General features: G+C 39.7%; 3 protein-coding genes across 17 annotated transcripts in view; 1 reads left to right on the plus strand and 2 right to left on the minus strand.

Moving 5' to 3' along the window:
- Nucleotides 1-898: 898 nt before the first annotated feature.
- gdap1l1 (ganglioside induced differentiation associated protein 1-like 1) lies at nucleotides 899-8,485 on the plus strand. The gene is made up of 6 exons (XM_088290531.1): nucleotides 899-1,131; nucleotides 5,034-5,226; nucleotides 5,644-5,817; nucleotides 6,621-6,715; nucleotides 7,646-7,760; nucleotides 7,837-8,485. Exons 1-6 carry the CDS (start codon nucleotides 949-951, stop codon nucleotides 8,178-8,180), a joined length of 1,104 nt encoding a protein of 367 aa, XP_088146657.1. The 5' UTR covers nucleotides 899-948; the 3' UTR covers nucleotides 8,181-8,485.
- Nucleotides 8,486-13,578: 5,093 nt separating this feature from the next.
- fitm2 (fat storage inducing transmembrane protein 2) lies at nucleotides 13,579-15,534 on the minus strand. Its single transcript, XM_088290533.1, has 2 exons — nucleotides 15,321-15,534; nucleotides 13,579-14,356 (listed from the first exon to the last, which is right to left on the minus strand). The coding sequence occupies exons 1-2, from the start codon at nucleotides 15,491-15,493 to the stop codon at nucleotides 13,747-13,749; spliced, it is 783 nt and encodes a 260-aa protein (XP_088146659.1). The 5' UTR covers nucleotides 15,494-15,534; the 3' UTR covers nucleotides 13,579-13,746.
- Nucleotides 15,535-16,557: 1,023 nt separating this feature from the next.
- Nucleotides 16,558-21,697, minus strand: part of LOC148340597 (rap1 GTPase-activating protein 1-like) — a 64,633-nt gene continuing 59,493 nt past the window's right edge. For 14 of the 15 annotated variants that reach the window (XM_088289778.1, XM_088289777.1, XM_088289768.1 and 11 more), the window contains 4 exons: nucleotides 21,026-21,137; nucleotides 20,452-20,563; nucleotides 20,083-20,162; nucleotides 16,558-18,001 (listed from right to left, as the gene is read on the minus strand). In XM_088289778.1, coding sequence (XP_088145904.1) covers nucleotides 17,873-18,001; nucleotides 20,083-20,162; nucleotides 20,452-20,563; nucleotides 21,026-21,137 — 433 coding nt within the window. In that variant the 3' untranslated portion in view covers nucleotides 16,558-17,872. Of the gene's footprint in view, nucleotides 18,002-18,080; nucleotides 18,129-20,082; nucleotides 20,163-20,451; nucleotides 20,564-21,025; nucleotides 21,138-21,697 lie in introns of all 15 variants that reach the window. The other variant, XM_088289769.1, reaches the window with a different exon arrangement.

The raw sequence follows: 21,697 nt of genomic DNA on the forward strand, positions 1-21,697 counted from the left end.
TCAATTATGTGTTTCACTTTGAAACCCTAAACCTCATTCAAAACCCTACTTTGACACCCTAGCCTATTACGAAACCTTAATTTGACACCCTATGATTGAAGGGCTTTATGTGCAAGTAAACTTTTTTTGAGGTTCACGTCAGTCTCATTGGAGGTACTTAGCCCTACTATGCTTTACTTCCTCTGCTGGACAAATTTAATAACTGCATCTGCTCACTGTGCATCCCATTTATTAAATCAATTTAAAAAAGCAAAAAAAAAAACATGAGAATCAGAATGATCTTTTTTTTGGGGGCAAAGTACTTGTTTGGTAGAACACAAACATTTCACCGCAGGCTCAGTAACGTATAGTAAAAGACACATTTCGGACGTATAGAAAAATGTCGCTTAGCAATATTAAGTGACAGCAGAACCGTACAAATGATATAGAGAGACAGTAATTCAGTAGTCATCAACATTTTTGAAAAACAAATCCTTTATTTGGGCATTTGTGTAGCAGTTTTAAAGAAAAATACAACTATCAACAGAACTTTATTTAAAGAGCACTTTATAACAACCATCGCTGCATACATGGGGTAAAAAAAAATCAGTCACACAATCTCAAACCCTCATATCAGATGATTTGTTTCTAATATGTTGTTTTTCCTTAGTCGTGGAGTTTTCCTAAAAGTCTTATTTGAGGACAGATCTAAAGAGAGCCTTTAAAAATAAATAAATAAATAATGTACTACTATCGGATGTTGGGGAATACTAATTCTTTTAATTTGTTTTTCTTATTCTTTCAGCAACGGCGGAGCTGTCCGTCATCATGTTGCAAGCCGGCGACGCTCCGCTCCCCCCCCCCGCAATGACCCCCTCCATCCTCTCGCGATGCACCCCCCCACCCCCACCCGCCCATCGCTCCCTCCTCCGGTCGCTCCTCTCCTCCGCACGCTCAAAACGCTCTGTCATGGCGTCTTCCAACCACGTAACCCCCACCAAGTGTGGCTGGTGGCCCATCTCGGCGATGGACGAGGACGGCAAAATGACAGACGGGGACGAGTGCGACGACCCCTGCGCGGCCGAGCCCAAAGCGCTCAACAAAGACAGGCTGGTTTTGTACCACTGGACGCAGTCTTTTGCCTCCCAGAAGGTAAGGGAGCAAAAAAATGGAGGAACCTCTCGCTTGCTTGCCGCTATGCTACCGCGTGCATCTGTTTGTTTTGTATTCTCTTGGCGTGCACGTTTGGGCGTCCTGCTGCAAGTGCACGCAAAATGTGTCTGCAGCTTCACGCAGCTTCCGTTCGTTCGTCAGTTTTTTTTTAAAGAGGCGCTGCAGCAAGGCGCTCATTTCCTTGACGCGTGGTCAATATTGACTGTGTAGCAACGCACGCATCATCATCATCACCATCCTCCTCCTCCTCCACCTTTCCATTTGACTCGAGTGTCTCTGACATCTGACAGGCTGAATAATTGATTCACATGACGTGCAAAACAACCCCCCACCCACCTCTGCAGCTGTACCCTCCGCACAAATGTCCACATGCACACGAGTGCATAGATAGGCCTTGATTTGGACTTGAGTGTTGCACGAGTACTGGCTCGCACGTGAGTGCTGAGTGAAAACAGTTGCGTTTTGGCAAGTCCGGGTTGTCATGCTGGTGACTCAGTGACTACAATTTGTGTGAAATTCTGATCACAGTGGTGGGAAGTGACAAAGCACAAATACTGGGTTACTGTACACGTTTTTTTCAGTTGTCAGTACTGCAGTTTATTTTTTGGGGACTTTTAATTTTGCAGTACTCCAAGCGCTGCTGTGCACCCCTTTGGGTGCCCTAATCTGAAAAGTCAGATGGTGCCCCCAACCCCAACCCGATATTATATTTGTTTTGTTGTATTAGGGGTCCCAAGAGTGAAGGGCACCCTTTATCAGAGGTGACGATCGAAAGAAGTTTTAATGCAAAATGATTTTTACTTAAACTGCATTTAATTGTGTCCATCTATCATCGCTTGTGTGATCTATTTGTTTTGGTCCATCAGTGAGCCTTCCGCCTAGGACACTGTCCCAAGACTTTATTTCACCTATTCTCACATTTGATTTCCTTTGACCAATCAAACAAACCCAGACAGTCACATGAATACACACTAGTCACCTTGGCCTTATTCAAACTGACTAACAGAACATTTAAGAGCTATGTAATCTTTGCTGGGTCAGCATATTCTGCATGAGTGGAAACTAAGAGTTGTTTTTTGTGGCAGAACTGTTTATCATTTTCTCCAACCTAAGTAAGGCCTCAGTTCCATCTGAATAAAAGCAGTTCAACTTGGTTTCATCAGACATTAAAATACATGTTCCCCACAAGTGGTTAGGAGATTTTATTTTTCAGGCTGGTGAAGAGGTATCAGTGTCATAGTATCGGAGTATAATTATGAGGTCAGGTGCACAGTAGCTGCACCTGTACAGATACTGGCAGTAGTCTCAATCCACCCCTGCTGATTCATGATTTATTTATTTTTTTAATAGCAACATCTGAGGCATGACTTGCGATGGAATCTGTGACGTTTAGGGTTGTCGGTTCCATTACAAACTTTACTCAATCAGCTCATTCTTTCAATGTGATTCCACTCTTGATCCTGTCTCCAAAATAATCAGAATAGCTTTGCACAGGACACTGAGCAATGAATAAGGGCAAAGGAGTCATTTGTAAGACTTTTCTTGATGCCAATATGCTGTCATGGTCTGGCGTTGAGGGATTAGTTTTAAGTGTGCATTAGGCTCAGTTTGCTGGAGAAGGCCCAAGTTCGTATTCACCCTGCTTCAAAATGTAGCCCTGTAAGGTGAATTGGAAAAGGACGTATCAACATCCAGAAGGTGAAAAGGCACAGTGTGTGTCGTATATCAATGCAACAGCATCTGAGGGAGCATGTTAATAGCGCCTTCAATATGCTGTGCATGAAGTTACTTGCAAAGTCATGTTTGACAACTGTGATGCATATATAGTTGCACGCTCCACCTTAGTCGAAACAAGGAAAATGGGTAAAAATTGTTATGGCTTTTTCTTTCACTCGAGTTGCATTTACAGCACGCGCATCAAAAACAGTGCATGCATGACGCCTGCACTTACAACCTGCAAGCATTGATGTTGAACAATAGAATAGAAATTCCCGTAAATACTGTTCAACCAGTATGTGCGGTGGCTGTGGAAAAAAAAGACTTGTATGAACAGTTACTCATGAGAAGTAATGAGCAGTCTCCCACAAAAGTGGGCCGTATGGAGTTAGTGGAAAGAGTAAATGTGAAACCATCATCTTGTGCACAACACTGACATCAGATTTTGTTTGTGAAGCAACTGAAAATTGGAGTTAAGTGCTTTTGTTTGACAGCGACAATGTTGCGCTGTGTGGAATTGAGTCATTGACTATTTAAGTACCACACAACGTGGAATTTTATTTTGTTTGGGATTTGAGTTTGTGTATTTCTAAAAGGATATTAAGATGTCATTTATTTGCATACCTAATTTTTCCTTAACCCGTCACCATATGGTGGTGGAGGCGTTTTTGTCTCCCAATGATCCGAGGAGCTTTGTTGTCTGGGGCTTTCTGCCCTTGGTAGGGTCACCCATGGCAAACCGGTCCGAGGTGAGGGACCAGACAAAGCACAACTCAAGACCTCCTATGACGCACATGATGAATTAATTTTATTGGAATGAAATAAAATGCGTTTTTACCACAATTGTAGGCGGCACGGTGGACGACTGGTTAGCATGATGGTGGTGAAGCAGCATGTAGCTTACTACACGGGGTTAACTTATTTCCATATTCCAAGAAACCGTGAGCGCACTTGTGTTTTCGTCTCCCGTTGGGTCAATGCTTTGTCTGAGTTGGGACGGCAACTGCAGTGTTTGCCTCTACAATATGCTCTTGCTTTTAGGGAAGCAACATTTTTTCCTGAAGAAATAGGAAAAAAAGATGAAGCTTTATTCTGCGTCTTTTGAGCAGCTGAACCACTTGGTTCAATGATGAGTGCCTAACACGATTACATAACAAAATGTTATTGCAAAAATGCCAGCCTTGTTAGAAATCTCACTAAATCCTCCTCCAGTCCAATCACCCGTTTGGTTCATTTGCAATTCGCAATCAAAACTAAAAAAATGACAAAGTAAGTGATTATTTAGTTACTTTTTTTAGGCAACTTAAAAGCATCTTTACAAACGCTCGTTGCCAGACATTGGGCTCATGTAAACTTGACTAATTTAATATTCAATTCAAGTTCGATTCTGTTGCCTGATTTATTTTTGTTTAGTTCTGTTTAAATATGAAAATCAGGCATTTTTGGGTGTGGATTCAATAATAAAAAATAAAATAAAAATACCAATAATCTGTCACATTTTCATTTGATTTCCATTTGAAAGAGAAAAGAAAGAATGATGCACAGATTTCACTACAGGGGGCAGAAGCAACAGGCAGTGTAATCTTGCAGGCCCGCTGTGGAGTGATCAACAATTCTTTTCATTTGACCCTGCAGAATTTGTCCTAGATTGAATTTCAGACAATCATCTGTAAATAACGCCGCGTGTATAGTTTTATATCAATACACTTTGTGCACTCTACCATTGCCACTGAAGCTACCCCATTTCCTTGTGCTGCACAATGCAATGGTGCCTTGCTCCAACATTTATGTTCACTTATTTGTTTCATGACAGCAAGTGTTTCCCAAATTGGGATACACGTTCTCCTATGTGTACAGGGGCACATTGCGGGGGCTACGTGGAAACATTTCATGATTGTATTTGGCAGATCATGAAACTGCGGCTCAGCTGTGCCAAAATCACATCAGCCGCAGTCTGGTCTTACTGATTGTTTTTTTTTTTTACCTTTAGAATTATTTGGTAGTTGTCTGGCTGTACCGCGCTTTTGGCCATTTTCATCCAAACATCAAAATTTGTGTTTCAAACTCCATTCGGCCTCTTTTCTCTCTTTGATGCTGTCACAACAGGCTCTTTGCAACCATAGATGTGAAGTGAGCTTCGGTCATCTTAACGCTCAATGTTGCAGGTCCGTCTGGTGATCAACGAGAAGGGTCTGGTGTGTGAGGAGAGAGACGTCAGCCTGCCGCTGCAGGAGCACAAGGAGCCGTGGTTCATGAGGCTCAACCTAGGAGAGGAGGTGCCCGTCTTCCTCCACGGCGACATCATCATCAGTGACTACAACCAGATTATTGACTACTTGGAGACCAACTTTGTGGGAGGTAAGACTTCAGGCGGATTTTGTCCATCAAGCCGGAAGAGACAGAGAATGGTTTTGCGAGTTTTCAAGGAAGCTTGTGTAACTGGAGAATGAGCCAATTGGAACCGTCCATTTATTATTAGGGTGCCTGAAAACATTAGTCTTAAATGGAGAGATGTTTCCAAGTCATCCTTGTAATCCCAGCACAGCAAAACATCTTCTAAGACAACCAGAACAGCCCAGCTATGATGGATCATATGCCCTGAGAATAAATTGAGTGACTTGGATGAATGAGAACATTCACAAGCATGCGTCAGTCCTGCAACTGAGACAAGTGGTCAGTCCAGGGAGTACTCGGCACTCACGCTACATCAGTCGCGATGGCCAGGAAGTAACCTCCGAGTGTTTCCTCAGTGTTGTATTCGTTTCTCACCTGCAGACTCGGTGGCTCAGCTGATTCCCGCGTCAGACTCGCCTGTTCACGAGCGAGTGCAGCAGTACCGCCAGCTGCTGGACGGCCTCCCCATGGACGCGTACACGCACGGCTGCATCCTCCATCCGGAACTCACCACCGACTCTATGATCCCAAAGTATGCCACTGCTGAAATACGTCGTAAGTGAAGGCAACTCGTTGCATCACGCAGGGATGATGATGTGAACTTTTGAGGGTGGACATTTTTCGGGTGAATATCTGGAATGTTTACAGTATACTTCCATGTGAAATGAAGATGGGGCCTTTTGGAGAATTATCAAAATGACAACTCATCGTTATGCTAAATGTAGTGTGTTGGAATTATCGGTAGCCCTGTTCTTTAAGTGGGCAACCGGTCAATTCAACATCAATATCACATGAGTTTCGTGTTTATCCTGGGTATAATTCCAACAAAACAAAATTGTGTACCACCCTTTCAGGCACACAATTTTGTTGGATACTGTAAATTTGAAATAAGAGTGAAGAAATTTCAAAATCTTTTTTTTTTTTTTGCGGAAGAATGATAAAGCCTCTTCAATTCTGCTTTTTATGTTTACAGAAAGCAACTAAAGTAGGTTCAGTTTATTATGTTTGGGCCTGATGATAGATATATTGCAAGATGAAATTTGTTAGTTTGGGGGGGCAAAATGGTTTTGTAGGAAGTTGCAGGCTCTTCTGTCTCATTATTTGGCCTTTTTCGCTTTCAGAAAAAGCTCTCCAAAGACGTTTGTTTCTTACTGATTTTTGCTAGCTTGCGGGTTTAATTTATAGATGCACCCGTTTGATACACAGCCCGAAGCAGCAGATCAATCAATTTTATGTTTTGTTTTGTGCTCAGTTTCGCCATACAAACCATATGGCCCAGAGACAGCTACCTTGCACATCATCATGAGACATAACAAGACCACCCTCAGTATTTGCATGTTGTGCGTTTGTGACTGCAGGGCATTTGGTCAACGCAGCAACGGAACTGATGAAGTTAGATCACGAGGAGCCCCAACTGACAGAACCGTACCTGTCTAAGCAAAAGAAGCTCATGGTCAGTTCTGTGCATGAAGGCTTGCACCTAAAAACAACAGCAAGGATATATATATATATATATATATATATATATATATATAAAGATATATATCCTTGCTGTTGTTTTGTTGCTGTCACATGGCTGAACATTGTGGAATTGATATCTGTATCTATCTATCTATCTTTCCATCTATCTACCGACTGACGTACGTGTGTGAATATCTATATATCAATATATATCTATATATATATATATCTATATACCAATATACATACATACACACCCATATACATTATATATATATATATATATATATATATATATATATGTAAAAATATTTTTTTAATCTGAGTCCCAAGAAGTTAATGCCTCAATAGTAATGAACCTCTCTGCACATCGCTGAAAGACATGACACAATGAACCAACTACGATTGCTACACAATTCTAACGTCTCTCACCGCCTGACTGTGTGCGAAGACAAGCAGAAATAAACTCGACTTTCACTTAACAACCTAGAATAGTTGACAGCTTGGCTTAGTTTCGTGCCAAAAGAGTGAGGTAACATAAGATTAGCATCAAGGCAAGATAGCCGAATAGGATGGTGGGAGTCGCCCAAATCCTACCTTTCTCATGTGTATCTTGTTTTAATATATAATGGAAAATCCACACAAGATCTAGATCATTATGAATTGATATGACTAGAGTACTGAACTAACTTAAATAGTCATAGTGGCAACCACTCTTCCCGAGCGGGTATTGCATATCCTACTCATGTACTGTGTGAAAAATCGTAATCTTTTTAAAAATAACAGCTCATAACTCCTATGGAAAGTTTTAGCGGTTTTGAAACCGAGACTTTCTAAAACCACAGTTTCACTTGAAAGTGTTACCCGGCCCATGCCTATTTAGAAGTGACTTTTATTTATTTATTTTTTTTGGGGGGGGCAGGCAAAAATCTTGGACCATGACAATGTCAACTACCTGAAGAAAATCCTGGGAGAGTTAGCAATGGTTTTAGATCAAGTGGAGGCCGAACTGGAGAAAAGGAAACTAGAGTACGAAGGTAGGCCGGCACGACGCCTGTCCGTCCCGATGCCAAACGTCGGCTACAGTACAGCACTGTCGTTTCCCCTTCGCAGGTCAAAAGTGTGAGTTGTGGCTATGCGGACCTGACTTTACCCTAGCCGATATCTGCCTGGGAGCCTTGCTGCACAGGCTCAAGTTCTTGGGACTTTCTAAGAAATACTGGGAGGACGGCAGTCGGCCCAACCTGCAGTCCTTTTTTCTGCGTGTGCAAAAACGCTACGCTTTCCGCAAGGTCCTGGGCGACATCCACACGACGCTGCTGTCGGCGGTCCTGCCCAACGCCTTCCGAATGGTCAAAAAGAAGCCGCCGTCCTTCTTCGGGGCCTCCTTTCTTATGGGATCCCTCGGCGGGATGGGCTACTTTGCCTACTGGTTTTTAAAAAAGAAATATATGTAGTGAATGCTCTATCGGTGTGTTTAGTGTCTGTTATACGTGTGATGTTTGAACTTTTCTGTAACATTTGACGACTGCAGGAAAACCGTACTGAATATAGGAAGCACCAATACTTACCCGGGCGAGTAAAGATACAGAATATGAAAACATTCCATTATAAGACATTCTTGACTGCACATTTTTGGGTACGCGCAGCCTTCATCGAACTCAGTTGCTCTTGTTTGACCTTTGTTGAAGGCATGCAACCGGTTCACTTATACAAAATACGGCACGCCCATGACACTTGTGCAGTTTCACACACACACACACACACAGGGGTTAAGTGACCTTGGCATGCTGTGACTCATTACTCAACTTTTCTCAATCTGGGCTCGTGTCCAACACAAAAAACAGCTACACTAGAAATCGATTCATAAAACATCTGAAAGTTCTCCAAAGCAGAGAGAAAGTGCTCGGCGTGGGGAGGAGATTTGGAGAGTTGTTTTCAGCGTATGATAAAAGGAAAATACATTTTTCATGTTTTTTATTTATTTCACGTTATCACCAATTTTTCCTCAAAATATGTACACATTCATCCTCTAAAATCTGTTAATCCTAAAAAGGTGACCTCTATAAAATACAAACGACCTAATTCTCCTCAGACTATTCTTTTAATATTGCAATTTTTTCCTCAAAAATTAATTTATTCTTGAGACTATGAGATTATGAAATTTATCATCAGACTACGAATTAATCAATGCAAAAAGTAATAAAGTACTTTTTTTCGAGAAATACAATTGTGCTAAAAACTATTTTATTTCTCATCATATTATGGCTTTCTGTCAAAGACTCAACTATTCTTAACCATGATTTATTTTCCAACAAAAATACAAAGTAGGACTTTCTAAACGATTTTATTCTCATCAGTCTCATGACTTAAACGCTCAAAAAAGCATCACTATATTCAAATAGAATTCATTTTAAAAGAAAGTTTATGGTTAGAGTGTGACAGATTTTGTTGAAAAATGTTCACCCCTCTGAAAAAAAAATACTATTTTATTCTCATTAAGGCAAACTGTGCAAAAAAAGTTACACCGTTTCACCTCAAATTAGTGACTATATTCTGAGTTAATCAAAATTAGTACTTCTTTTCTAATCAGAGAAAGACCTTAGAAAACTGAATTCTCCAAATAGCGCAATTTTATTTATTCATAATTCCCCTCTCAGAAAAGTATTCATATTCTCGTAAGATTTTCAAAATCAACTAGATACTCAGTTTTTTTTTTTTTCAAAAAGTAATTTAAATTGGAAAGAACTCTGCATTGTTAAGGATACGGGCCCACGTTCTTACTATGAAAACGAAAAGTGCCGTGTACCTAGATTCAAGAACGTGACTCAGCACCATTTCCTAACATACCAGCTATACATGTGCAACACACACACACACGCACTCTACTTTGTTGAAGAAGGTTTGCGGGCTGATTTTGCGCAGCCTGGAGGCACATCCTCATCCACATCTAAAATGGTTGCATCCCCAGCAATAATGAACATAAAAAATGAGTGGATTCCGACCGCTGCTGCTTGTTTGTCTCCAGGTTTTTATTTGAGTTTGTCATAACAACAGCCCCGCTGAGCGAAGGTGACAATCCGTGGTAGAGAAGTCTTGCCTCTACGGCGCGGTGTTTCACGACCTTTATTGAGCCATACGATGTATGTCACATCAGAAAACATCTCACAGCACATCACCAGACAGAAATTGGCACAAGAAGTTCATACAGTGGTGCCTTGAGACATGAGTGAACTTAACTTTAAGGAGATTTGTTGCTGTAGCTTGCAACTAAAATTATTTTAAGAACTGATTTAATCAATGACTTTGATTAATAATTTAATTAAGAACTGGTCATTATTTGAAATCGACAGTGCAGAAATCCAAGTGCTTTCATAGAGGGACACAGAAATCGAAGATCTACTGAAAGGCTGAAATTCTTAAGATTTGGACAATTTTAAATGAACAAAGTCTCTGAACAAATAATCAAATCAAATTATTACTTTGATAACACAATAGCAAATTTTAATCAGAGATGGTTTTATGTGTCCCTAAATATATTTTTGATGCAGATTTTTAAAAAAATACTTTTTTTCCTGGCACATCATGTTTTTGAAATATATTTTTTTGTTTTATTTTTATAAAAAGGTTGGATTTATGAAAGCGTTGTATGTAATAGCTATGTTTAAGAAAAATCTACTTGTTGCTGAACTTATTTAATTAATATTACAATGCTTAAAGTACATCAACATATGTAGACAAACAATATGGCGGCCATGTCAGCCATATAGTCTTTATCTTGTTCAAAAAATGACCAATACTGCATCTTATTGAGTTATGTCCTGGAGTTGGAAAACTCTTCTTCATTTGGGTCTGCAAAACTATTTTACTGTACACTGGTGGTCAACTCGCAGACATCAGAAGGAGCAACAATAAACCGATCAATCCAGTTCATTTCTTTGAATTCTATTTAATTGTGCTTTTGTGGCGCAATTGATTATAAAATTAATCAACTGTATCGATAATCTTTAAATCATTCAGAGACATTGTTTATCTTAAAATTGTCCAAATCCTTATAATTTCAGCCTCAACAGTTAATACTGTCAGTTTTGCAAAAAAGCAGCGTGATCATCTTTGTGTTGTATCAAAATCTGATTTTACTTTGTCAATCAATTTATGTGCATTTTCTGCACCGCCAATTTGAAATAATGTCCTGTGTTGTGGATAGAAAATATTTTTTTGTATTAGATTCATCAAATAATCTTTAGTTGCATCCCTAGTTATCATGCTTCTATAAAGTGAAACAGACTGCTTTTTTCTGTTTTAATGAATTTTTTTTAAATTTTTTTTTTAAGGAGGCCCAAACTAATAAATTGCATTTCCATTTGTTCCGAAGACAAAAGAACTACACTACTAAAAAAAAAAAATATTTGGAGTTCCGAACATGGTTTAAACTTGTAGCTCAAGGCACCGAAGTAACAATGATCCCGTTTCAATTTAGTCACAAATTGATTTTGTGCAAAAATCGGAACATGCTACAATTCTGCGGTATGAACGAAAACAGCATGACAAATGGGTTACATTTGTGAAAGAGTGTTTCAATGCTTTGTCGGTCATGATGAATCTCTGGCAAAGACATATGAACAAAGCTGTTATTTCTAGACTAAAAGTGGTCGGGAATGACATGACCTCTGCCAGACTTTCAGTTGACCCATTTGCATGGACGTGTCGTATGACCTTTGTATGGAGGAATGCAGCGAACTCATGGCACAAATGCAGCGAGGTTTTGGCTTTTGAGCAAATGAACATTCAAGTGCGATTGATTTTAGATTTTGTAGATGCGATCACAATTCTGAACCCAAGCATTGGACATCATTTATCAAATCTGTTATTAGAAAAGTGGCAAAAAGTGACCCCCGCAAGAAATGCCGTGAAGATTTTGCTTTCCTGTGAATCGCGGAACAACTACTTAGTTGTGTTTCAGGGATTTAAGTCCGAACTGACCATTGAAGTTGGAGTTGATGTCTTTTATGTTTTGATTCGAAATCGAATGTGCAACATTCGCAAAGTGTTTGCGAGAATGGATATCAAAGCAACGGTAAGGATATCCTGTCACTTTTAAAAAAGTCACCGCGATGATTATTCTGCACACAATGTTGATATTTGCAACACCCCACTGACAAAGCGCAAGTGGAAGTGAGCTTGCGTTTTATTTTATTTCCTGGTTTCATTGTGACTCCACCTTTGACGAGGCCCGGGACCTCATGCGTCACGCGCACACACAGTCGAGAAATTCTACTTGTGATTGTGGCCATTATATCTCACGATAATATATTTTTTATTTTTTTATATTTATATATATGCATTTATTTATGGTGCTTTTTATGATGTTTGTTCATAAGCCTTAATTTATTCCGTTGCCATCAAATGACAAATAAACAAAAACAAAAAAAGTCTTTTGTGTGTGGTGATGAATTACTGCTTTATGACCATAGATATTCACTAACGGAGTGATGTCATATTAGCGAATCTCTTCAAATTGAATTTTTTTATCTGTTGTGTGTTTTCTGTTTGGCAAACACCCTAAAATACACCCTAAAATGGTGCCACACGCGAAAACAAAGAGAAGAATGGACTGTGACGTAAATAAATAAATGGCATCATACAAAGCAACGCAACACAACTGAACATTTCTCAAATTTATATAAGGGACAATTAATTAAAATTTGATCTTCATCTGAGATTATAATCCAGGCCAGTTAAACAGAAGAAATAGGCAACAATTATCAAGAAAATTGGTTTTTGAACGGTCAGAAAGGAAAAGGGCATTTGTTTGGGGAAAAAAAAAAAAAGTAATAATAATTGATGCAATATTTTTATTCATATAGGGTTGCCTTGTCCGAGTCGATTGGAACGGTGACATATCAGGAGCCAAGTTAAGCAGCTTAGTTGCATTTTTTTTTTAATCAAATCATTTGTAAACCATTTGTCACTGTAATGTAAGATACTTTGAAGTTTTTAATTGATTTGGCATCACAATAGAGATGCAACAATGTATCAACAACTATTGTGAAACTAATCAAACTTTTTTTAACCGATTCATAGTTTAGAGAGCTCGTTCACCTTAACATTTTGCAAATACTCATGATTTCAGTCTCTCGTGAGTAAATATTCTACAATCCACTCCCTCAAAAGAAAATTAATTATGTTTTGAGTTGACTCAAAGAGACATTTGCAAAAAAGAAAAAACATTTCACTTTAAAAGACAATGCTCCACATTTGCCAATTTTCTGACATATAGACCAAACCAGGAAATGAAACAAACCTAATTTGTTTGTGCATTTTCTGCATTGTCGTTTTGACAAAACATGCTGTTTTGGACTCTAAGTATGGAAATTAAAAATATATATATTTTTTTTAAATATGATGCAACGATCAACTGGAAAAATATTCAACAGATTAACCGATGACCAAAATAATCTTGAGTTAATGTTCTATCTATGGCTTTGTTCTAACAGAACATTTCTGCAATTTGACAGGGGTTTGTCACCATCTTGTGGGACCTTGGTCAACAATGTTGATGTTGACATGTCAAGAGCTTAGTTTGGCACTTGGGGGAAAATCATCAATCATCAAGTAAGCCATTTATTTAGATGTCATTAAATAAAATGACGTCGAAATATTTAAGTGTTTGGGGATCATTGTGGTATATTTACGAATTAAACTATCAATATTGGCAAATGGCAATTATATATATTTTTTGAGGGGCGTCTATACCACACAGAGTTCACTATTTTCCCTAATCGGGGAATACTGTAGTGTCATATTCAATTATAATCAAGAGGAAATGCTGGTTCAACAGGATTACCACTTAAATAAAAACAAAATAAGCTACTGTACATTGGGCAGGAATGCAAACGTGCAAGCCCACTAGTACACATCTGCCCTTACACCGTAATGACAGTGGAACGTCTTCTTGTACGCAATGGCCTCCAGATAATTTCAGTGGGAGTGTAGTGTGTCAATACATGAGTGCGGGCGCAGTTAGGTGTGCTGCTTCTGTTCTCTGAGCTGGCGCTGTGGCGGGAGTCCAGGGGACAATGGTTTAAGATACCAAAGGCGATATGTCAAGTACCACGCCAGCAGCCCGCTCGCAGTGCCCACCAACTTATGAGACACATCGTGGAAGTAAACCGAGGTGCAGATGAACATCCACACCCAGATGATGACTATGAGGTTAAGCGCCACGTACAGAAAGTTGAGGACCACCCGCGGTAGCGTAGACATACTCGCCGTCTTCAGAGAGGCCATGGGCGCCGTTTCCTCCACAATGAAGAGGGCCGAGTAGGTCAGGATGAAGGAGTGCCCCGAGATGTCGTAGCCGTGCCAGTAGAAGCTGGCTCGCTTGCACTCAGCTTTAGATGCAAACTGGCTGCTCTTCACGTCCATGGAGTCAGTTTGAAAACACGAGCCGGTCACATCCTCAATGTAGAAGAAGGTCTCGGTGCACACGTACCACACGGCTGTGGCCACAGCCAGAGAGAGGAGCCGTTTGCCCAGGAAGACGGCGTTCCGGCTGAAGGCCATGTTGGAGAGGAGGACGAAGGGAGTCAACAGAAGCAGCGTCCAACCCCATGACACTTTGACGAAATACCTGCAAGACCAACAAAAGGATGTTTGTACTCATCCAGACATTTCACACTACTCAGCGGGAGGTAAACTGTGTGCATTTACTAATGACAGAAAATGTTCATCTCAAAAGTCACCAAAAGCAAGAGGCTAGAAATTCTAACTGGTACACAGTGGATACAAAAGTCAACGCACACCTGTTTAAATGCCAGGTTTTGTTATATGAAAGAGCATCACAGCTGATAATTAATTAGACCTATAGCCTGTACTAATCAACAGAAAATAAACGAACAATAATGTGGCTGCATAACTTTGTACACCTTCGTATAACTGGGGATGTAGCTGCGTTCAGATTTACCTAATTTAATTCAAACTCATGTTAAATATGAGCCACCAGCCACCATTTTAAAGTGCCTCGGATTCAATCCCAAATACATTTTTGCAGTTTTACTAGGCTTTTTCCTTGCATTATAGGACTATTCCCCAAGACACAGTTGTGGTGGCTGCTGCAGTGGGTGTCATAAAAAAATCGCCTTTGTACTGTTCACGAACGTGAGATGTCAAAGGCAGACGTCAAATTTAGTGTGCATGACAAATCGATAGATGGTGATGATTCTTCGCTGACCCCATTTCCAGCTAAAGGAAAACAGCCCCAAAGCAGAAAGGCGATTTACTACCACATTATTTCCTTTTCATTCAAATGGTGCAAGTCTGTTCAAATTTAACGTTACATGATTGAACTCCCGCCCTGGCACAGTTCACACACACACACACACAATAAGACATTTTTTCAGGAAAATAACTAACTCCAAACTTTTGAAAAGTGGAGTTTGCATAAATACACCTGAAAGCACACCATTTATCAAAACAATACACACCAAATCACCATCTAATTAACATCTCATCCATCCAGTTGAAAGAATGAATGATTCAACAGTCCTGACCTCGGCAGGCTAACAACAAACCAGCCGGCTTTAAGCTCTACTCACACGTTCAGAAAATTTCTTCTGCTGCTGAAATAAGTCTCCGGCACGAGCTGGAGCTCTTTGAGAATGGAGCCCACGACTGAAATGAGCAAAAACATCCACGGGAATTTGTGTCTGACGGCTGGTATTCTCCACAGAGTCACCAAGTTACACACGACCACGTCCACCGCCGCCATGTTGACACCTTTGCCAGGGAGGGATTTCCCCACCCCTTCCTTCTTCTTCGTCGTCTGTATTATGGCGGTTAGCAAACACCCTGTTTTGCATTACCACCACCTTCTGAAATGGGATATGACACTAGATAATGTTATCCTATCACAACCTCCTAGTCACCGTCTGTCCCAAAAATACAAATAGAAATGTAAAACTTGTGATGGAACCCACATATAGGCAACACTGATCCCACAGTTCTGTAACCTAGGCACAAAACCCCATTAAATATCTTAATGTAGCCCTTAATGTATAAAATTGGCAGCAAACATTTTGAAAACAAACCTATGCAATTTTACAGAGAATATACGTATATACAATAATACCCATGTATATACACACATCCTTCTACATAGAAAGTGTAAGGAAACACAGATGGGAGCCTGTCCAAATAAATAAAAATGCAGCAATGATAAAAAAATATATTAATTAGAATAAAATAAAAATAATAATAATAATAAACGTGATGTCAAATCCAATTTTGGAGGGGTTGAAGATGACCAAGAAGGTTTAGCCAGATGTAGATATATAACTCCATCTCTGGTTGGAAATTGCTAACTTGATTTGCAACTAAAGAAAGGGCCACAAAGAAGGGATAGGTTTTCAAATTGATCTTTCAAGCCTGGACTAGTGCTTCAAACAAGGGTTAGGGCTTTAAATTAGAGGCTCACAGCCATGGTAGTTTTGTATATAGCAACATTTTCAAACCAGTTTTAGGGATCAAAACAGAAGTTAGCGTTGTATTTAGGTTAATAAGGTATCGCAAAAGGCGGTGTAACGGCCTTTGCTGCTTGCCAGAATTGGAATGAGATCATTTGGAAATTCAAGTTTCATTGTTCAATGTTGGTGACATACTGTAGCCACACCACGTTTGAATACTGCTGACAAAAAGTCTCATTTAGTTTTACAAACTTAATACACGAGGTGCTTGGCTTTCCTCAGGACGTAGGAAGAGCATTATCTTCAGTATATGGAGGCATTTTTCAGCTATATTAAATTTGCCAACATGATTTAAGGATAACTGACAAACAACTTGGCATGGTATTTATTTACAATAAAAACAACAACAAACATTTGCTTCATGAACTATAGTTGATTGTGATAAGGCAATTGAAATGATCCAGATAAAGTACAGATCTTCCCTTTTAAACAATAGACAGAAAATTATTTGGAACCACTGTAATCCAAAATCTCTCAAAAATACAATTTCAAATGTACAGCTCTGAACAATAATACATTGTTGAGTTGGGCAAGCCAAAAAAAAAACAAAAAAACAACAACTATTTACACACTCAGTAGTTAAATTTGGAGCATTTTCTTTTTAACTTCAAAGCAAATAAAAATTCAGGTTTTCATTACTTGCGCTGAGTAACAAGTTGATGTCTGAATAGTTCACAGTTCAAAACATTCAAAATCATTCTAAAGAAAAAGAAGGAGCATCGCCATCGAGAAGGACATCACTCCAAAAAGAACCATAACAATCAATAAATAAAACGTTGAAAGAATAGCAAACTTGAAAATTAAATAGAAAATGATCACAAAACACAAAGCATTAAAACAAGTCAACGGTGGATGCTTCCAAACATTAACATCATATATGGGCTGCACGTGAGTGACTCTTGGAATCAGGTACTGCCTTGCCTTCTATCGTTGGCTGCAGGACCTTTTGAGTACATGAAATGAAAATGGGCATTCAAAGAAGAGGTGGGGAAAAAGTGCAAACACTGTCAGATGTAAAAATAAATACAGTGGTGCCTTAAAATACAAGTTGAATTCCTTCCATGACCACTTGTGTCGAAATGAATGGAAATGCCTCAGGGCACCACAGTATCACTTTGGCTACAGTGCTGGAAAACCAATTTGTCTCCAGATGTTTTGAACTGTGTTGTATGCTTTTATTGATCATATAGTTTTTTTCCATTGTGCATTTTGCAGTTTTATTTAAATTATTCTAATCTGTGCAGAAACATCAGACAAAGGGACTACAGATGAAAATGAGCCTTGCAGCAATCTTGAGTGCATTTATATCTATTAAAATGTTAATTAATGTCCACTGTCCCTTTTCAAATTTAAAAAAGTTTAAATTGAATGGAACTACTAAAAAATCTGCAAGATCATTATAACGAAGAATTCCACGGCCCCCTCTTCAACCTGTGGAGTCGGAACACTCAAGAAGACAAACTCAAACGTGTTACACATGAAAAAGGTTCAGGTTGCATGAACCGAGAGTGCGCATATCGCAGCTCAGCGACAAAGAAAAGAGTGCCCGGAAATCACACTGTGCAAAAGTTTGGCCCTCCTGACGCGCCACCCGACGTATGCGTTGACGCGTCACACTGCGGCCTTCACCGAGCGCCCGTCAGGCGAGATTCCTTTCTCGCCGCCTGCTGCTCTTCTCCCACGTTCGGCATAACAGTCATGGCCAACGCCTGCACTTGGCTCATCTCCCGAAGGGACCGTGGCTTATGGGAATGCTTGAGAAGAGGCCAAAGACAGGAATGTCAGTGAAAGGTTGCGCATAAATAAAATAAGTGTCAGAGATGACGATCCAACCTGAAGATGGAAATCCACGACGCAAGCATGTGGGCCGAGCTAACAGTTCTGCACAAAAAGTATTCAAAGCGCAACCAAATGAGAGTAGCACTGGGCAAACAGCGGTGCCTTGAGATATGAGCGACTAGCAATTTTTTTTTTTTGCTTTGGCTTGTAAGCGCAAAACTGAGGTTCAAGCGCTGTATGATGGTAGTGAACTCAACTATATAATTAAAGAAAATTACATGATCAGTATTTTAGACAACCAGACAGCCTTAAAGTCCTCTAGTTTAATGCTAACACACAATGGAAAATGCCACCGACTGGCATCAACAGTCAACGTGCAATAACAGGAGCTGGGTTTAAAAAAAATTAGCCCTTCTGGTATCTTACTCTATATGTGTTCATGAGTTTTAATTTGTGTTCTAATTGACAGCTAATTTATATTACACCATATGTAAAGTGCTTTGTTACAGCTCCAGCTGTAGTGAAATGCGCTATAATAATACAGTTGTATTGTATTGTATTGTATTGCATCATGTCGAGTTGGATAAGCAAGGCCTCTGTTTGCTTCGTGGCAAGGCCTCAACGCTAATGTGCTGTAATAAGCCGTTTTAGCTTAAATATGTCTTGGTAAAAAAATTGGTTAAAACTCATTGGAGTCCTAAGTGTTGAACACTATTGTTACGTCATATATTTTACTGTGATAAAATGAGTAGAAGAGGATGCAAATTGTCGAGTAGCAAAATGCTAACGATAAATCTTGAGTGGCTCACCACTACGCTTGCACATGTATTACAGTTACTAGTAACTGTAGGTACCTGGTTGGATGCTAATTGTGAAGCTACCAAAGCTAAAAATCCATTATTAATGAAATGTTAGTTAATACATTTTGGTTATATAAAATTGAAAAAAAATGTAGACTGTTCATTGAAAGCGATTGATCCATTTACATTAAAATACAGAACATGAAATGCTATTCCAAAATTTTGTGTAAGGCTACCAAATTATTTTATTATGATATATATTGTATTGCCTGTGATGTTTAAACTGCACATGATAGATACACTAAGTAATGGAACGATACTTTGAGTTATAGAATTAGATTTGAGGATATATGACAAACATTAGAGATTGATAGTGATTATATATTTTCTACACTGTGAGTTGATGGATTTTTCTTTGGATTAGAATTGATCTTGGATTCTGAACCTTGAGTGGTTCAGTGGTGAGCCAAAACCCAGGACAAAGACATTGGACAGGACAGTACAGGACCGTGGTGAGTCTATCCATGGCATCTGCCCTGAGTATCTCAAAATTAAAATTTATTCTTGACACTGACAAAACCTACTCGGGTCGTAGTGGAACAATCGGAACAGTGCACACAGACACATTTGAATCACACTTTTCAGTTTTTATCTTCATAGACGAGCTCTATATACGTTTCCTTTTCATATATTTTGTTTGTTTGCCACATTGTGTTGTGAAGGCAATAAATACATGCTGAAATAAACTCATGTCTCAAGGCTCCACTGTATACCGTAAACGTTTTCATCGCGACGTTTCATGTATGGTACTTCCGGGTGGTAAAAGCTTCAGAATTTGCTGTTTTAAATATCCCTTCCATGACAGGTGACCCAGGCATCGCCTTTGAAAAAACAGGTGAAATGGCTTAAATGATGATCTTGTAATGTGAATGTGTGAAGTGTCAATCAAAAAGATGTTACATGAGCTAAATTGTTTATAAGAGTGATGGAACACAAGTCATAATTTACAATTTGATTGATACTTAAGGGACAGATTAATTCATTGACTTTTCTGTTGCTCAAGTTTATTAATATCCTCCTCACTCACAAGTTTTATTGGATTAATATAGATTTTTTTTTTTTTTTGACGGAAATGGAAAACACAATCCATTGTAGCAATATTTGTCACTTCGACCCCAAACACAGCAAACCTTAGTCATGTTTTTCACGCGCCACCCGGAAGCACATTGACGGCCATCATAACCGGGTGTACTCACCGATGACGACTGATGATTGTGAGGTCGCTCGAGTTTGATGCGAATGTCTGTTCCTTTCCCTCGCTCGCTTTTAGCAGGACCTGAACGATTGTTCAGCAGACACACAGCATCATCAATCCTGCTTTTTGCGCTCACTTATCGTACAGTGCGTTCGGAAAGCAATCACAGCACTGGATCTTTTCCACATTCAAACCAGATGAATCTCGCCAGCAGTATTTTTTTTCCCAGTATTTCCTTTCCACATAGAGTAAGCACAAGACTGAATAGAGAACAATGAGTCGCAAAGCTGAGATAACGCAACACACATGCAATTTAGTTCATCCTTCCCGGGAAAATCATGCCTGCCACTCAAAGTGCACGCCGGCTCACCTGGTGAGCTGCCGCGGCTGTTGGTGCTGGCGCTGCTCATGCTGTCATCCAGCCACGTGCTGTACGTCAGAGAGTCTCGCTTGTGTGGTGTCCCGGCGGACGACAAACTCTCCTAACAGATTGTAGGCCACAAGTCAACTCACATTTGACTTTCAGGTGAAATGCACACGGGAGGAAACAGCATTCATGTTTTTGTTCTGAAGTGATTGTTCAATTAAATTCAGTGGTGCATTGACATATGAGAGCTCCGACAATTTTCAACTATCACATAGCTTCGTCCTAAGAAAGGCTGCTTGGCTGCTGATTTCGGGGGTAAACTGGAACAGATTAATAGTATTTTCATTCATTTCAACGTGTTTCAAGGTAAGAGTGTTGTCACTGAAGGAATTAACTTGTATTTCAAGACACCACGGCCTTTAAAACTTCATAATGTTCGTCTGTTGCAATGTCATAATTTTGAATTGCATCATTATTTTCATTGATGTCTGATTTATAACCAAATCACATCTTTCTAAAATGCCGCAACTTAATTACCATTACCGTCCCTTTGCAGCATGAGGAACCCGGAACTCACCATGCCTGTGTCGTAATCCTCCACTGCTTCGTTCTCCTCCACCACACTGGTAAAGCTGCTGGCGTTGGACGAGGAGCGCGAGAGGTCGTTGGCCTCCGGGATGGATGGCGTCCTGCCACAAAAAAAAACACATACAGGCTGCGTTCAACCGCAAAACCGCCTCATGACTGGATTTGTCAGAAAACACAAATGGCGCACACACATTTCCGAAATCAGGCTCCGACCAAAGCCAACCCTAACCCAAAAATCTGTGTCTGAACACAAGAATCACAAACTATGCGGACTTAATACTTACATTTTTTTTAGCATAGATAGTAGCAAATCAGGGGATCACATATTAAATGTCTACAAAGAACCACTTGGATGAGTCTTATCTGGAAATTCGGCATATCAGTAGAGGCACCCATATTCTGATATTCTGTGTGCAGACTTGATTTAGGAAGACGGGAGGATAGCATGTTATGTGGGAAATTAAACTGCTGCAGATTTTTTTGGGTACTTTTTTTTTCACGCTGACAGCACTGCACCTATTACATAACACACAATTATATTAACAGATTATTTTTTAATAAGATAGCGTTATTGACTGTGGAAACATTTCTTCCATTTGACCTTTCCACTGGAAACGTGTCATTTGTTGCTGAGCATAATAATCATTGAAAATGGGTGAGG

The sequence above is a fragment of the Idiotropiscis lumnitzeri genome, chromosome 3 (genome assembly GCF_059441095.1).
Source record: "Idiotropiscis lumnitzeri isolate Australia: NSW breed Sydney's pygmy pipehorse chromosome 3, RoL_Ilum_1.0, whole genome shotgun sequence".
NCBI classification, from domain to species: domain Eukaryota; kingdom Metazoa; phylum Chordata; class Actinopteri; order Syngnathiformes; family Syngnathidae; genus Idiotropiscis; species Idiotropiscis lumnitzeri.

Bases quoted from the DNA above. Each gene is read 5' to 3' on its own strand.
- fitm2 (XM_088290533.1), bottom strand. From the start codon at position 15,493: ATGGCGGCGGTGGACGTGGTCGTGTGTAACTTGGTGACTCTGTGGAGA. The intron at 14,357-15,320 runs GTGAGTAGAGCT...TTGGTCTTGCAG, and splicing joins AGAAGAAATTTTCTGAACGT to GTATTTCGTCAAAGTGTCAT.
- gdap1l1 (XM_088290531.1), top strand. From the start codon at position 949: ATGGCGTCTTCCAACCACGTAACCCCCACCAAGTGTGGCTGGTGGCCC. The intron at 6,716-7,645 runs GTCAGTTCTGTG...TGGGGGGGGCAG, and splicing joins CTAAGCAAAAGAAGCTCATG to GCAAAAATCTTGGACCATGA. The intron at 7,761-7,836 runs GTAGGCCGGCAC...TCCCCTTCGCAG, and splicing joins AAGGAAACTAGAGTACGAAG to GTCAAAAGTGTGAGTTGTGG.